Source organism: Protobothrops mucrosquamatus, unplaced genomic scaffold, assembly GCF_001527695.2.
Source record: "Protobothrops mucrosquamatus isolate PMUCROS unplaced genomic scaffold, P.Mucros_1.0 scaffold218, whole genome shotgun sequence".
Classification (NCBI taxonomy): Eukaryota; Metazoa; Chordata; class Lepidosauria; order Squamata; family Viperidae; genus Protobothrops; species Protobothrops mucrosquamatus.
The window spans coordinates 1173272-1190067 of NW_015386571.1; the positions used below are offsets into that span (position 1 = coordinate 1173272).

The 16796-nt window shown below is 32.1% G+C and overlaps 1 protein-coding gene across 1 annotated transcript in view; it reads right to left on the reverse strand.

Moving 5' to 3' along the window:
• GPHN (gephyrin) overlaps nt 1-16796 on the reverse strand; it is a 189448-nt gene that overhangs the window by 55857 nt on the left and 116795 nt on the right. The window contains exon 9 of the mRNA XM_029283766.1: nt 3525-3581. Within this exon, the coding sequence (XP_029139599.1) occupies nt 3525-3581 (57 nt within the window). The remainder of the gene's footprint in view (nt 1-3524; nt 3582-16796) is intronic.

The following is a 16796-nucleotide window of genomic DNA, read 5'->3' on the forward strand; positions in this document are numbered from 1 at the left end:
ATGTTTTCCAAAAATTTAAATATAACTTTAAATCCCAAATCTCTGACCAAAATGTGGAGTAGCCTAATATCATTATTTTTATAATTGTTGCTACCCATATTTTTCCCAAAATAAGACTGGGTCTTATATTAATTTTTGCTCCAAAAGACACATTAGGGCTTATTTTCCAGTTAGTTCTTATTTTGTGGGGAAATACAATACTAAATGCGTCTGTCTGGCTGACAATCTTAACTGGGGCTTATATTGGGGGCAGGGCTTATATTACGAGCGTCTTGAAAAATCATGCTAGGGCTTAATTTCTGGTTAGGTCTTATTTTCAGGGAAACAAGGTATATACTCCTATCTGACATAAGACTTTGAAGAAGTTTTAATATCAAAATAACATCTGCTGAAACTCAGGATCAGTACTAAAATTTTCTGCATATGTTTATCAATACTATAAATATTACAAAAGTAATTTGGAAATTTTACTTCACAGAAGAAATTTTTGACAGAGATTTTTATGATCACACAGCATTAATTCAATGTTAACAAGACTCACATATTTTAATTATGTTGCTATTCTGGACACAAATCTGTGATGTTGTGATCAATATATATACAATGAATAAATTGAATGAATGAATAAGACATATGGGAATTTTTGTAAAATAGGAGGCATATAATTAGAGGAAATACGGTTCTGATTAGATTAGTTCGGTCCCAGTTTATTTCATCTATGCGGTTAATTTTTAAGAAATGCACTGAGCCAGTGGAAGGGACATTAGGTCAATACCTTCGAATTATAAGATTTGGACCACACTGGATATTGCATATATTATCTGTGCTTCCTCCAGCCAATGTTATTTTTCCAACTGATTGACCAGTGGTAAACATAATAGACTCAAACTGCTTTCCCATTGAATAGGAAAAACCTATAAAAAGGATGGTGGGCAATAAAGAGAAATCAAATAATACAGTGAGAGATAATGTGTAGTAATCAGGCATGACATGCACTTATTATTAAATTGTAAAGCTCTAGAAGTGAAACAAGAAATATCACAAAAGAGAATTTGATCTAAGTATACTTCTGAGATGTTAAATGTTGTCTAGTATTCACACAATCTATTTTCTGTCTTAATCCCAATCTATTATTCTCCAGATGTCTTATAACTTCCATCTTCAGGTGGCATAGCTACTGCCACTCATGGTTATAGATAGGTTTTGATGCAACAAAGCTGGAGGAAACCAGTTTCAAAAAATCTGGGCTAGTTTATTTATTTTAGAATCAGGAAACAATTTCACACCACATTTGAATTTGGAGACAAAAATAATTTTTTAATAGCAGTAAGTCCAGAAAGTAACTAACAGTTGGTCAATCATTTAAAAAAAATCATTTTATGGTATAAACCCAAATTAGAAAAGGAACAGAAGAGGTGAAAGAAAAAAGGGAAGAATGATGGGATGAGAAAACAAACCAATCACATTTGGTATTACCAGCCAGCAAAAGTTTATTAAAAATAATTCACCGAGTGAAATCGTACATTTACTCGGAGAGAGCATCCTTTGATATCCCCATGTAGATGATCTCTGAGCTCCTCCAGCTTTCGATGGAGCTATATGTAAACATCAGAAAATGAATTGAAAAAGCCACCTGTTGTCTTTTCATTTTCTTTCTTTCCATTTTTTTAAAAAAGTGAAGATACAGTATAACACATTTCTCATAGCCGTTGTAATATATGTAGCATAATACAAAAATATTAGCCTTTCGTTAAGATAAAAACATCATTTAGTTAAAATAGCAACTATTTTTTAAAGTGTAAACGTTAATTAGAAAATACATATAGTTATAGCTACTGGTTCACTTCTCAATGTTCATATATTGCTTTCAACCATCAGCGTACTAAACATTTTCAGAGCATTTTTAGTACATTTTTAAAATAGAGTCCTCATACAATTTCTAAATATTCTTATTCTGATCACTGTGTTATTTCCCATAATAATAAGATTTCTGAGTATCTTTATTTTATCCTTGTATTTTTGGGTCTATGCCAATGAATTCAAAAACCAAAAATATAAACTTTAAAATACTGCATTCATATTTTAGCAAGAATGTATAAATTTCTAAAAATACAATTTGGAAACGGATTTCTCACTGATTGTTTAATGTGCATTTATTTATAATGGCTAACCAATTAAATACATTATTTGGCAATGTTTATTTATTTATATAGTGTCAATTAATGTACACAATGTATACCTCAATTGCATTAAAGTATTAATTCTTTGAAAAAAAAATCCTCAGAGAAAGACAGAGGAATGTAATATTATCATTAGTATAAGTATAGTAGCATTTTTATTTTCATTTTCATTAGATTTATTTTTTGGAATTGAATATGGGAAACATATGCATAATTACAATTTTGTCCTCCTCTTTATGCTCAGTGCAATGACACTTTTACAGAGAGCAAGTATTAAGAGAAATAGTAAGATGGCTTCTCTTGGAATAAAGGTGATATACACACACACCATACACACAAAAGAAAATAATTTTCAAGACAGAAAGCTGAAATGGCAAGAAAGTGCAAAAAAGAACAGAAAGCACTTTGTGCTCCATGTTGTGCAAAACACAATTGAAGTAATAAAGTGAAATGCTTCAAAATGTATAAATAATAATTATCTATTTATACTGCTGAATATTGTGAGGATAACTATGCTGTGAGCTTTCAGCATTTTTATAATCCAAAATATTAAAAATATTTCTACTACGTTCATTGATTTGTTAGCCAACTCTATAAGAATATATAAATTAACATAGCTTAATATGATATACCACACAAGGAGATTAGTTTACTAATGTCGAATATTTAATTTTAAAGGGAGTATATTCAAAGAAATTTCATAAAATCTCTCTCTCTATTTTCCATTTAAATGAATGTGCAAACATATGTTCGAGTTCATCTAATTTATTGTACATAAGTACTTTTAAAGAATAAAATCTAAGAGAACTAACAGAAAACAACAATTTAGTTATCTTTCAAACTGGAAAAAGTGTTGTGTCTACTTAGATACAATTGAAAGTACATCCATTCAAACTACCTTTTTCCACTTAAAAGGAATCAGACTAACTCCTATATTGCAATTACGTAAGTTTAAGAAGGTGGTAGATTGTACCTCAGAATCCTTCTCTATCCTGCTCTACCTAGAATGAACAGAATTTGCTACCTTGCCATCTTAATAAGTGTTCATGATTCTACTCCAAAGACAGGTTAAGGAAACTAATTTCTTTTGCAGAGGTACAGTATGATTCAGAAATAATAGTTTGGCAACTTTCCTTTCGCTGACTGAGTTATGATGGCTCTTGTATAGCACAGAAACAAATAAAAAGTGATCCCACAGTGATTAAAAAAACGTGAAATAAAAATAAGTGGAATGGTGAGAAATATTGAAGCCCCACCCTCTGCCCTCCCTCCCCACTCTCTGTAAAAAAAAATGTGTAGGCTATAGAAGAAAACTTGCAAAATAAAATTTAGAAACATATTTACTTTGAGGGATCCAACTCTACTAGCAACTCCTTTGCTTTCATCCGGGCGTCTAATTTGCTACAATGAGGGAAGATGGATAAAAAAGACAGAAGAATAAAGAAAAAGTAAACTTAAAAAAATTTCCACACAGTCAGTTAGCAGTGCATGCAAGACATTACTTTGACTTTCTGACAAACTTCTAGGGAACAAGGACACAGACTCTTATTTCTGGATCACATTATGACTCATTTGCTGAGTTCTTTCTTTTTTGTAATGATATAGGTACTGAAATTGTACACGCTGTATTTACTAATTAGTGTTTTAATAACACACAGAATGCTGCAAGAGACTGGATTTGATTCATGAAGCATTGACAGAAATATAGCTGAAATGTATGAAATTGTGCCATATGCTATATAATTTAAGCACAGACCCGAGAAACCTGCTATTGTAGATTGAGCACTTAGCACTGCTAAATATCATGAGTGACAATTGGCAGAAAAATGTACAGCTGCTCCATGTTAAAATAAAATATCAGCCACTGTTCTTAGCTCCCAATTAAATACTTTTGCTGCCCAGCCAGAAAATTTTAATGCCATACCAAATGCTACTTAACAATAGCCAAGACACATCTCTTTTTTTACTACTAGCCTCATTGTGCTTTTCATTACTTAGAAAATCCTACACTGTGCAAAGCAATTAAGAAATAATTCTGTTATTGTTTACCGAGAGGTTGGGTTTCTAACAATAACATTGAAAACTAAATAGAAAAATATGCATAAACACACACACACACACACACACACACACGATAGCATAGGATCTTGATTGTATCTGTTTTGATAAAATTTTGGAAACACCAAAGTGCAAAGGCTAACATTTTGTATGGTATATCACAACTTGAAGGAGTTAAACCTACATGGAAATGGTGAAACATTCCCACTGGAATGGGATGGATAACAAATAAGGTAGCATAATACCAAAACCACAAGTTGATCCTGAATCCTAGAATTTCTAAGAATATTTTAATAAAGTGGAAACATATAACTAAAACTGAAGTTCACATCTCAGAAAAAGGATAAAAAGAAAGCTGAACTAGTTTTGCTTACTAATAATAAGAATTAGGTATATGGGGACTCCAATCATTCAGCTAAACAACTTATGATGGATTTTTTTTCTGATTTAGTATTTCTGTGCCTTAATTCCTCATTTATAAAGTATTTAATCATATATATCTTTATTACATACTAAGAGACTATGGATATATGTAAGGAATAAGATGAAAAAGAAATTCAGAGGAGAAAAGCTTCATTATTTTATTTCAAATAGCAGTTTCTTAATTTCTCTTCTTCAAGGATAACTATATTAAAGAATATAGAAATGGTGTAATTTAATACTTATTTACAAAGAACTATACATTACAATTACACATGTAAACAATGGGATTCATATCAAAAGAGTATTAAGGTTTTTTTTAATAATTCCACTTGAGATAAAGCAATAAAAATATATAGGTATTTGCACTGAAGCCTCAAAATATGGAAAGATAGGCCGAAGATTGTGTTTCAAAAGTAAATTGATTTCTATCAATAATGGGAAATAATGGGAAGATTTTAAATTAATCCAAATAATTCATCCTTCTTCAAGTAGTATTGCATAACGGAAAGAGACAGCAAATGTGCAAGCAGCAGCTTTTTGAATGGAAAAATCCATTAATGTACTATTTTCCATTACTAATTTGGAAATATGTCAAGTTAAAAGAAATAACACACCATTGTTTTAATAACATCAAGTTACTCGGCTTCAAATCTTGCAAATGAATGAAAGGCACATAGACTCTAGCATCTCAGATAGAAAATAAAGAGGACCATGGCAACTTTTTCCATCAGGTTAAGCCAGAAATAGATTTAAAGGCATCATTAAGGTGCTACATATATTGTATTTAGATAGATAGGATCAGAGAGTTGCCACCATGTATGCATTTGAATAGAACAGAGCTGGAAGGGACCTTGGAGGCCTTCTAATCCAGCCCACTGCTCAAGCAGGAGAATCTATACCATCTCAGACAAATGACTGTCTAGCCTCTTTTTAAAAATCTCCAGTGATGGAGTGCCCACGACTCTGGGGGCAAGCTATTCCATTGGTTAATTGTCCTCACTGTCAGGAAGTTTCTCCTTAATTCCAAGTTGCTTCTCTTTGATCAGTTTCCAACCACTGTTTCTTGTCCTGTCCTCTGGTGCTTTGGTGAATAATGTGACCCCCTCTTCTTTGTGGCAGCCCCTCAAATACTGAAATACTGCTATTATGTCGCCCCTATTTCTTCTTTTCTTTAGACTAGCCAAACCCAAGCTCATACATTTGTACTTAAGTAAAAGATGATTTGGAAAAGAGAAGATGAATTTCCCTAAATTAGGAATATAAAATGTATTCATTTTTTTCTACAGTTCTGCACTTAGGATGTTACTAACTGCAAATAATACACATGAAAGGCATATGGATAAGACAGAAAAAAAATAATGTAAGAATTACTTACCTTTAAGATAAAATTTTATGGTACATCTACTTCTGCATACTGTAGCACTCCTTCACTTTGTATCCTATTAATTGGTTAATCTCCTTTATTAGAGTTGTAAATCATTGATTACCATTGTTTTGATAACTATGATTATTTGTTGCTAATTTGTTCCAGATGCCACCCAAAAGACCGAAAAAGATAGAAAAAGCTCAGCCACTCTTTTTCTTCGTTGCATCAATGGATGGGGGCTTAAGAATGATTAATGCCCTGATTGCTTCTATTCAATTATCAGTCAATATTAGAATGTTTGCAGTTGAGAGCAGGATATGGATCTCTTCCCATTATTCTGTGAGATCTAGATAACAGTTTTTACTAATCTAGAAAAATATCTGGTGTTCTGTTAGAATTAAACTTACTTCCTTGATGCTAAAAATTGACATCATGTTCAAAAACTCTTTCCAGTTTGCTCTTTTCATTATTGTCCATCCAGTTAAGTCATGTTTTATATGGACGTATCAAGGACCTGATAATATTAGATTCTTAAATAATATAACAGTGTTGCCTAAGTTTCAAACTGTTATTATTCCTTGGATGAGAAAGCATTTGATGGTCCACTGAGAGTTTTGTGGGTAAATTATGGATGATTCCTCTGCAAGCTGCTACCTCTTTCTATACTTTGAGTATTGAAACATAAAGCTTAGTATTTGTATCGTCTCTCTGCAAGACAACATATAGGATGAGCCAAAAGGAAAAAAAGAAATTAAGTATTGGGGAATGGCTGATGGAGCAAAATATCAAGAAAAGACAACTGCAAAATAAGGCTGATAGGGAGATAGGAAAAATATTATAATATTATAATATTAATGATAGTATATTCTTTAGGAAACTTAAACTGGAGATCATCTACCTGCTTCCTTTCTGGTTAAAGAACAGCTAGGCTGCAAAATCTAAGGATTTGGGGAAAAGAACAGCAACGATGGGATTTGATTAATTATGGATTTTTCTAAAGTACATGTTTTATAGTGGTTAAAGCATCAGGAAAGAAACTGGTAGACTCTGAGTTCTAGTCTTCCCTTGGGAACAAAGTCAAATGGGTGGCCTTGGGCCAGTCACTTTCTCCAGTCCTAAAAAGGAGGCAATGGCAAACCATTTGTGAAAAGCCTTGCCAGGAAAACTGCAGGGACTTGTCCCAGCAGTTTCTGGGAATCAGACATGACTTAAGGGAAGGGAAAACAATTATTAGATCTCTCAGCAACATGTAGAATCTTAAAGTTAAAGGCAGAAAATCCAAATTACAGTGTAGTGATCCTGTATCCAGTGACTACATCCACCATTGTGTAATTGTTTCTGAATGATTTTTTCTTATATTTTTTTCTAATATTCAAGTGGAATCTGCCTTCTTGTAATTTAAAACCATTATTCCAATTCTGATTAAAATAATTATTCTTGATTTATTCAAGAGAGAACAAATCTTTTCTGGAATTTGAAAAGTTCTATTATAATTCCATTTGATCAATTTTTCTCAAGGCTAAATATATTTCGTCCTCTTAATCTTTCATTAGAAGGCTTAGTTTCCAATCCCTTGATCATCTTAATTGCCTTTTCTGTGGCCACTTTGATATCCCTGAATTGTTCTTAAAGTCTAAAAGGACACAATATTTAGGGTGGGGTCTGACCAATACTGTAAATGTGATTAACTTTAAGGGCAATGTTATGGAATGTACCATGAGCTCTCTAAAGCATTCAACAATTTATTTCATAATATACTTATTAATAAAATGGTAAATATGTACTGGCTTAAATGAATTCATAAATCCTGAATTATTATAGAAAAGAGTGCTCATAAATGGTTCCACATCAAGAATACAAATTAGATAACTATATAATCAAACTAAATAATCTTTGAGATACCTTCCACCTATATGTTATTTAATTTTATAGTATTTAATTTCATAGATGTTGAATGTTACACTATGTTTCATAAGCTTCAGTGGCTGCAGGTTTGCTTCCAGGTGCAATTCAAGGTATTGGTTATCACATTTAAAGGCCATGGCATGAGTCTGGCTATCTGAGGAACCATCTCATCTATACCAGCAGAAGGAGCATACTGCGGACCCTGTCGGTTAAGGAATTTCAGCTGGTGGGATCCAGGAGAAGAGTCTTTTCTGCTGTGATCTTCCACAAGGGTTTGAAGACCTGGCTCTGCCAGTTGACTTCAGACCCCAATGTGCATCATGCTGGTAGTGGCAAGATTAAGACAAGTCTTCACCTCCGCCTGTTCTCATCCTACTCCCTTCCTTCCCGTGTTTTTAATTGTAAATTATGATTATTATTATGAGGTTTAATTGTTTTAATGGGTTTTTTTGGCTTTTAATGTTTGTAAGCTTCCCAGAGGTGCCTCTAGGTGAGATGGGCAGCAAACAATTTAAATAAATATATCAGTCTCCAATAAATTACTTTCTGGGTAGCTTAATGTCAATAATAATATGAAAACATAAATCTTGTATCATATATTTTCTGAAAGAAGGAACATCCAGAATTTTGTGAAAACCTATTTTTGCTAAAATAGAAATAGTATGAAAAAAGCACAAGTTTAGCATGAACAAAAGACTATAGTTAAGTTTTATTTTAGTACATTCATTTTTCCTCACTGTATTTTTTAAATCTCTAATTAAAATGTTCTTTTAAATCTTATTTAAATCTTTATTATTTACTGAGTGAAGCCTAAAGCAGGGAGGATTCAAAGGAGGGCAGATCAGACGAAGATAGCATGTAAAAAAAAAAAAGTCCTGACAAAGGATCCTGAAAAACTTTCTGTTATTGTGTTTCAATGCCAGAGTGGTTGTAGCTCTTTATATCAGGTAACATACTATATATATCATATCATATCATATCATATCATATCATATCATATCATATCATATCATATCATATGTAACGTTAGCATAAAGTGCTAAGTTAGATATCATCAGGAAAGATTGTGAATACTGATCAATTAAACCAACTATATTATTTTGACAATGGGGAAAGAACCTATATATGGGACTGCATGGCAGGAACTCCACCACTGCTAGTCCTAAATCCAGATGAGAAAGGAGGAAAGTGGGGAATAGGGCTAGCAATTCAACCTCAGAATTGTTTTAACTGCTACTGAAGCAATGGGTGCAATCAATGAAATCTTGCTTCCCGAAGTTGTGGGTGCTCCATCAGAGGAGTTTTTAAGAAGAGATTGGATAGCCATTTGTCTGAAATGCCATAGGGTCTCCTGCTTGGATGGGGGGAGTGGACTGGAGGACCTTTGGCATCCCTTCCAACTCTGTTATACTGTTCTGTTATTCTGTTATTCTTCCTATGATCCCATATATCCTTCCCACCAAGCACAAAGAAAATCTGGAATGGTACAGGATCTCCTGCCATGGGCAGGGGTTTCCAAGGTCCCTTCCAATCCTATTGTTCTATGTTTTAAATCTGATCAAAACTATTAAGAGAGTAATAATTGTCCAATGTGCAGGATAGCACAGGAAGGCCTAAATTTAAGTCACCAGGAAAATTTCATAGTCATAATTCAATCTGTTGAGCTTAAATATGATCGGTCTATATGCATCAGAGAAGTGCAAATACTCAAAAAAGCCACTTGTTTTCTAGCATATTCTTGCATATTTGACATGAGACAGAGCTACTTCTTTCTTTGTAAATTAGTGATAACTTTAAAGATAAAACGATAAAAGCAAAAAGTGGTCCAGTCTTCAAAAGAAAAGGAGTGATACAGTCTTATTAAGATCAAGATGTTACCTTTCTGCATAAATGCATAAATATGGATATTGTAGGATAAAAACCGGCTATAAATAAATATAAAACTAAAATTTGAACAAGAGTGTTTGTTCTGAAAGCTTCACAACATACAAGGCCCAGAACTGCAAGAAATAATTTTAATTAGTGAGATGAATGCAAAATAGTTGTTCTATTTATCTTGGAAGATAAAAACAAATTATTCAAGTCAGCTCCATAAGGACAGCCACAAATATTACTATAGAATTTGATACACTAAGTCTGAAATTTAGTATTTCTCAAAGAAAATATTTTGCATACAGTAAATTTATTTTCATTATTAGCTCACTAAATATTATAATACTATCATAATTTCAGAACAATAAAAATTCTGATAGTTTTTGTTATTATAGAAATGGCTAGTACATACAATATTAAGTATATAATAGTAAAAAGTTGAGGCTATAATGTTACTATCTTATTCTACTGCACTAAAAAGAGTTGGAAATCAGTGCTTTTTTTCTTTTTTCCCCTTTCCCCTATACTTCTTTCTCTTCCCTTCCTCCCTTTTCCTACTATTTTCATTTTCTTTTGTATTTTATATCTTGATAAGCTTAATATAATTATTAAAAGGTAAAAAAATCTAACAGCTTTGCTTTTCATAAAATCTAGTAACATCTGGAAAAAATTATTTAAATATGAGTGAAGCAAATACAAATTAAGGGAATATATATTCATATTTCTGAATTAGTATGGAATTTTAAAAAACTTATAGCTAAAGAAAATTATATAAGAAATTAAATAAAGCAGTGTGTATGGAATATATGCCATGTAACTTCAGAAATCATTTAAAAATTATTGTTCCTTATCCCAGGTTAATATATTTTAATGTGACTCAAAAAGACTATAGGCGAGGTCAGATTCTGAATCTCAGAAAAAGGCAGAATTAGCACCACATATTTATCTGCAGCTTGCTGATATATTTAAAAGTACCTGGATAGCACAACACTATCGTTCTATGATAAATATAGATTTGGAAGCAGCCTATGTGAATAAATATTTAAGTTCTGCATTTCAAGTATCCTGTTTCAACTATTTTTCTATTTAAAGTACAAGTAGTCCTTGGGCTACAATGGCAATTGGGATTGTGATTGCCTTTGTTAAACAATGTAGTCAAAACAATGCAATATCCTATGACTGCATTGATTAGCAATCACAATTCTGGGCAATCTAAGCACCATCCAAGATTTTTTGGTATGGCACACAGTGTGCGATAACTACAGGAACAACCTCAGCTGGTTTATGCCATAATCTTTTAGCTTCAATTTTCAGATTTTTTAATTTTATGATTGTCTCAAATTTTCCGTCTTCTATTCTACTGTCCCCTAGTATTACCACATTAATTATACACAGCTTCTTCTTTTCAACCACATCTAAATCTGGTGTGTTATGAGCCAAGACTTTTATCTGTTTACATTCAGAAATCCCACAATATTTTAACCTGCTCTTTTTCAACTACTTTTTCAACTATATATTCCCACCAATTTTTCATTACTGGCACATGTTATTTTTTTTATAGATGTTCTAGTGAATCATTTTGGTGACTGTGTTAGATCACTGTTTATAATCAGTTTGTGCAATTTGCTTCTTTACACAATTTGATTTTGAATCATTTGATGATTTTTCAATTCTAGCCTTGATTGCATTAGTTCAAATAGTGTGCTCTTGGGCAGCCGAAATCAAGCCTTCAGTTTCTTTAGTTAATATTCCAGATATTATCTCTTTACATATAAGCATAAATATGGATATTGTAGGATTAAAACCAGCTATAAATATACAACTAAAATTTGAACAAGAGTGTTTGTTATGAAAATTTTAAAACATACAAGGCCAGGATTTAAAAACTGCAAGAAATAATTTTAATTAGTGAGATCAATGCAAAATAGCTGTTGTATTCATCTTGGAAGACAACAACAAATTATTTAAGTCAGCTTCCATAAGGATGGCAACAAATATTAATATAGAATATCAGAAACACTAGGTCTGAAGTTTAGCATTTCTCAAAGAAAATATTGTGCATATACAGTAGTAAGTTTATTTTCATGTTCATACCTGTACATTCACTAATTGCATGCTTGTATTTTGGTTGATTATTTTACATAATCAGCTGATGCATGCTTTTTCCTCTATCAATCTGTTTCTATGGAGCAGTTATAATTTATCAATATTACTGCAGGAATGTAACACATAGTGAATAGTCATCAGTTTTCTTGTTTTTCAGTCCAGATTGTCCAGTTCAGCCTGTGTCCAGTTAATAATTCCATCAGTGTCTATTGAATCAAAGGTATGGCCTGGGTACTGATGGCTTTGATGGTATTTCCATTGTTCAATTTTGTTTTTAGTACCTTTCTTATTTTCTTACTTGGATATATTTCTTTATTAATCATATTTTTAACTTATCCATGCTTGATGTTACCCAACTGTTAAATGCCCAGATACTAAAAGGCTTCATCTTGATGGCGCTTGATCATTTGACTATTTGGCATTCCAATTCCGTTCCATTTCAATTTCATTACTGTTCAGTTCCATTACTGCTACTGTAACACATTTCTCTAAGTCAAATTCCATTGCTCTATCTGTGCTAAAAATTCTTAAGGTATTTGTCAATGGATTTTGATTTCTGATTTTACAGAAATCATTAAATCATCCATCTAAAGCAAGTATGAGATCTTATTAGTATACTTTGCTGTTTTGTAGAAACATCATTATTATGTTTGGTCACATAGTCAGATGCTGGCATTTTTATCCATCTATTGAATCTTTCTCAAAGATCTGGGATAGGCAAATGTTATTGTTCGATGGTATTAAAAGTATCATCACAGGATGTAAGCTGCTTCAAGTAAAACTGTCTTTTGCAATTGACCAATTATGATTTTGTCAATGCCGAAAGTATTGAAGTAGTGTGCCGGATGTTTTGGGATTGTACCTAAGGTACCTATTTTTGGTACTAACTTTACTTTTTTTGCCACAGGTGTTCTATTTCTGTTTGCAGGTCTTTGTATTTTGTGACTTTCTCTAGTTCTAGTTTCTTCTACTCTCCAGATACTGCAACATCCACTATGCAGAGTTTTTTGTTTTTTTTTATGAATAATTGTTAATTCTGGGAATTGTTTGCTTAAATTCTAAAGTCTCAGAGCATTTAGATTCTTCTTTTCTATTATGAATTATATCTATTTTTATTTGGAGTGTGTGTGTGTGTGTGTGTGTGTGTTCCACCAGTCTTGCTTGCAGCAAATGACATTTCTTGCAGATATTTCAATTCATAATTGCTATTTTTTCATGCCATTTTTGTGGTCAGTCTGTGCAATCTTCTTGCAGCAATTAATTAGGATTTTCTTATGTTCTTTTTTTTATTCCCATGCAATATTTTCTTTATGTGTCAGAAAGTAATTTTATTTCATCTTCACTTTCATGGCTACATCTTTCATTCCTTTGTATATTTCAAGTTTTTTTTTCAACTATCTATTGGCACTTTTAATTAATGTTATCAAAATTTGACATATTTGATGTGCTAACTGTATATTATATTTTATTTAAAAAATAAACTATTAATAAATTGCTAGCAAGGTAAAAATAATTTTCCAAACAATGTACATAGGTTACGGAATTAGTAAAAGCAAAAAGCATATACGTAAAGTATAAATTCTGACCAGTTTGCTATATGGATCACATGATCTAATATAAAGAAAAGAAAAAATAACAAGGCTTTTCAATTTACTGAGCTCATTGTATTGTTGATTATCATGCTCAACTTTTTATTTCATACTTAGTTAGAATAGTAATATTAGTAATTGAATAATGAGAAATTCAATCTTCTGGAAATTAATTATATACTTTTGGCTAGATTAATAAAATGTTTAACACTAAAGATAAAAGCATTGCTTTTATTTCAAGTCTCACTAAATCTAAAACTTGTATAACAAAACCAAGAATGTTCTTTCTCAATATAACTACTTCTTGCACTCATCCAGCTTCCATCACATTTTTTCCCTTTTTTGCTGTTGTTTCTTTTGGAAGGCAGAAAGGAATGTGAATGTATGTGTAGATTTTGTAGGGTAGTATGGATTATGAGTCAGTGAATGGTTGGCAAATGTAGATGAGGGGATAAATTAATGTTACACATGGCATATCATATTTTATTAATTGCAATTAATAATTTAATGTTTTTGTGTCATCCATTTTTGAACTATGACTTCGGACAGGTATGTACACAACACTTATTGGAAGAACATTTGGTTTCAGATAACCTGATATGAGTATTGTCAGAAGCTGGACCCTGCATGAAATTTGTCTCTATAATTTATTTTCTGTCTACTTTCCTTTTGAGGAATTGTATAAAATTCAGTGTCATAAAGGGAACAATGATGATGCCCTACAAACTCATTTGAAGGAATTAGAAATGTATCCTAATTGTATTTTTAATTTTCAGTGATGTGAGGGTTTTTAATACATCTACTTGGGATTTTAAATCATTTTAAACATATTTTATGTTACTAATAAATAAAAAAAGAGAATCTTAATATAGTATGTTAGAAAGAATATCAGAAAATATTCAATACTTCAGTTCAATAATAATTAGCAAAAATAAATAGTAATATTGTTGATGGCTACTTAAGCAAGGTAAAATTATTTTATTTAGCCCAATCTAAACTGTTTCAATGACTTGACCCATGTCATATGTGGCATTCTCTGCTAATAGTAATGACACAGTACTGCTCATTTTGGGCAAATGTGGCCTAGTATGCCAGAAATGCAATCAACTTTTAGTCTAACAACACACAAAATATTTCACAAAAGCTAGGATCTTGTGATTAATTAAGACGGTACATGCAGTGAACTGACACTTGTGAAAGCCTCAGTTCATCAAAGTTATAAATGGTGTTGAAGGTGAATATTCATGAGCCAATTTTCAAATGACCATGGTGTGTGAAAGATCATGAATTAATGAAATGAAATGAAATAAAATAAAATGAAGGCAGGGTATGAATTTAAGAGAATGCTGAAAAAGGTAACAGATATGAATGAAGGTCTGAACTTTCAAATAGAGTTAATATGTAGGCAGAAGTGAAAATACAAATTTAATTGGAAAATAAAAGGGCTAAATATGTAAAAAAAACATGATCTAGGCTCTAGATAGTCAAGTAGAATGTCTTATGTTAGTGATAGTTCTATATTTATGTTCTAGAAAGAATAAAAATTGAATTTTGGGGAAAAACTGTATGAAAAAAAGAATTACTCTAGTAGATTACATAGGTGAGAGTGAGAATGAGTACAAAAAGAAGTGACTCAGCCCTTCAGAGCCAAAGGAATGAATGAGAATGGTGACTGGGGAGTATTTGCTTAGAAAAAGGACAGCTCTAAATACATGGTTTAAGCATACAATGAATTTAAAAGTGTAACTGGTTTGAGTATGATGAAAGACAGAGAGGTGATGGATAGCAGGCTGACAAGAGGTTCTGAATGTGGAGCAGACTCTTTTTCTGGTAATGACAAGAGTGGATGTGGGGGGGAAATTGAACAAGGAAGAAAAGAAAAAAAGGTGAAAAAAATAGAGTGAGAATAGAACTGGAGAAAGAAAAAGTCCTAAATGGAAAAGTCTTGCAAAACTGATTAATGTAAGCTTCCAACAGAATGAAAACAAAGTGGCCATAAGAAAGATGATACGGAAACTGATGCGGAAAAGAGCAACAAGAATTATGGCACAAAGTGCCACACAAGTATGTGAGGTTATGCTAGTAGGAAGTATGAAGGCTTACAGGAAGATGAACTGAAAAAAGCTATTATGAGAAAAATGGTATATAAAAGAATTATTGCTGAAAATTTTTTGAAAGGAAAAGTACTGTATAATGCATACAGAGAGGAAAAAATAGTTGGAACTAATATACCCTAAGAAAGCAAGGAATCATTAACATTTAAAAAGACAGAAAAATCAACTATTTTTATGGATTTTTTTTAAAAATTGAAATGGATGTGATTAAACAAGAAATCTTCAATGAAGGAAATGGATGAAATTATTTGTAATTGAGAGAATGAGTAGTAAGATTTTTATGTAAAAGATCATGATTGGTAGAAGAGTGTAATTAATGTTACAAACATTAGTGACTATGAAAAATATGATTTGCTCATGGTTATACGACTTGCTTAATATCTATGTGCAGATTGTATCTGATCCTGAAGATTGGATTAATGCCATTATTGTTCCTCTCTACAAAGAGATAGGTAACAAAACTTTCTGTTTAGCAGAATTTTGTGTGAAAGTGTATGAGGAAGAATCATTATTAAAATTTAGAACTGCATCACAAATTTATGCCAGGGGAACCCAAATCAAATTTTTATTCTTCAGTAGGTCACTGAGGAATATGTGACCGTCAGAAAGATTATGATACATTTATCATTTTAAAGAAGGCATATGATAAAGTGAATTGGAAAAATTCTCATATTCTGAAACAGAAATACAAAATGTTTTAATGGACTAACTCAGTATAAGATGCATGAGATTTGGACATTGAAAGAATTTTTGAAAATTTAACTTTTCAATATAGGTAAATGGGCAAGGACATATAAACTATCAGGAAAATCAGGAGCAGGAAAACTTTATCAGGTAGGTTTTTAAAATGAGAAGGGAAAAAAGCATACTTTGCTTTCTCTCTTTGCTCTTTATTCATATTGGAACTCTTTCTGCAGGGCTTGCACAAAGCCACATAAAAAAGGAATCCCCAACACATAATCTGGATTGGAGAACAGGGAATTTTACAGCAAGCTAGACCAGAGGTCCTCAATCTTTTGGGCACCAGGGACTGGTTCCGTGGAAAGAGGTTTTTTCGCGGACCAGAGGGTGTGTGGTTTTGTGTGCTGCCTGCATCCCGCAGATGGGGCTTTGCTTGTTTGTGCGGACTGTTTGCTGGCATACCATGGCCCGGTTCTGGTCCACAGCCCGGGGGTTGGTGACC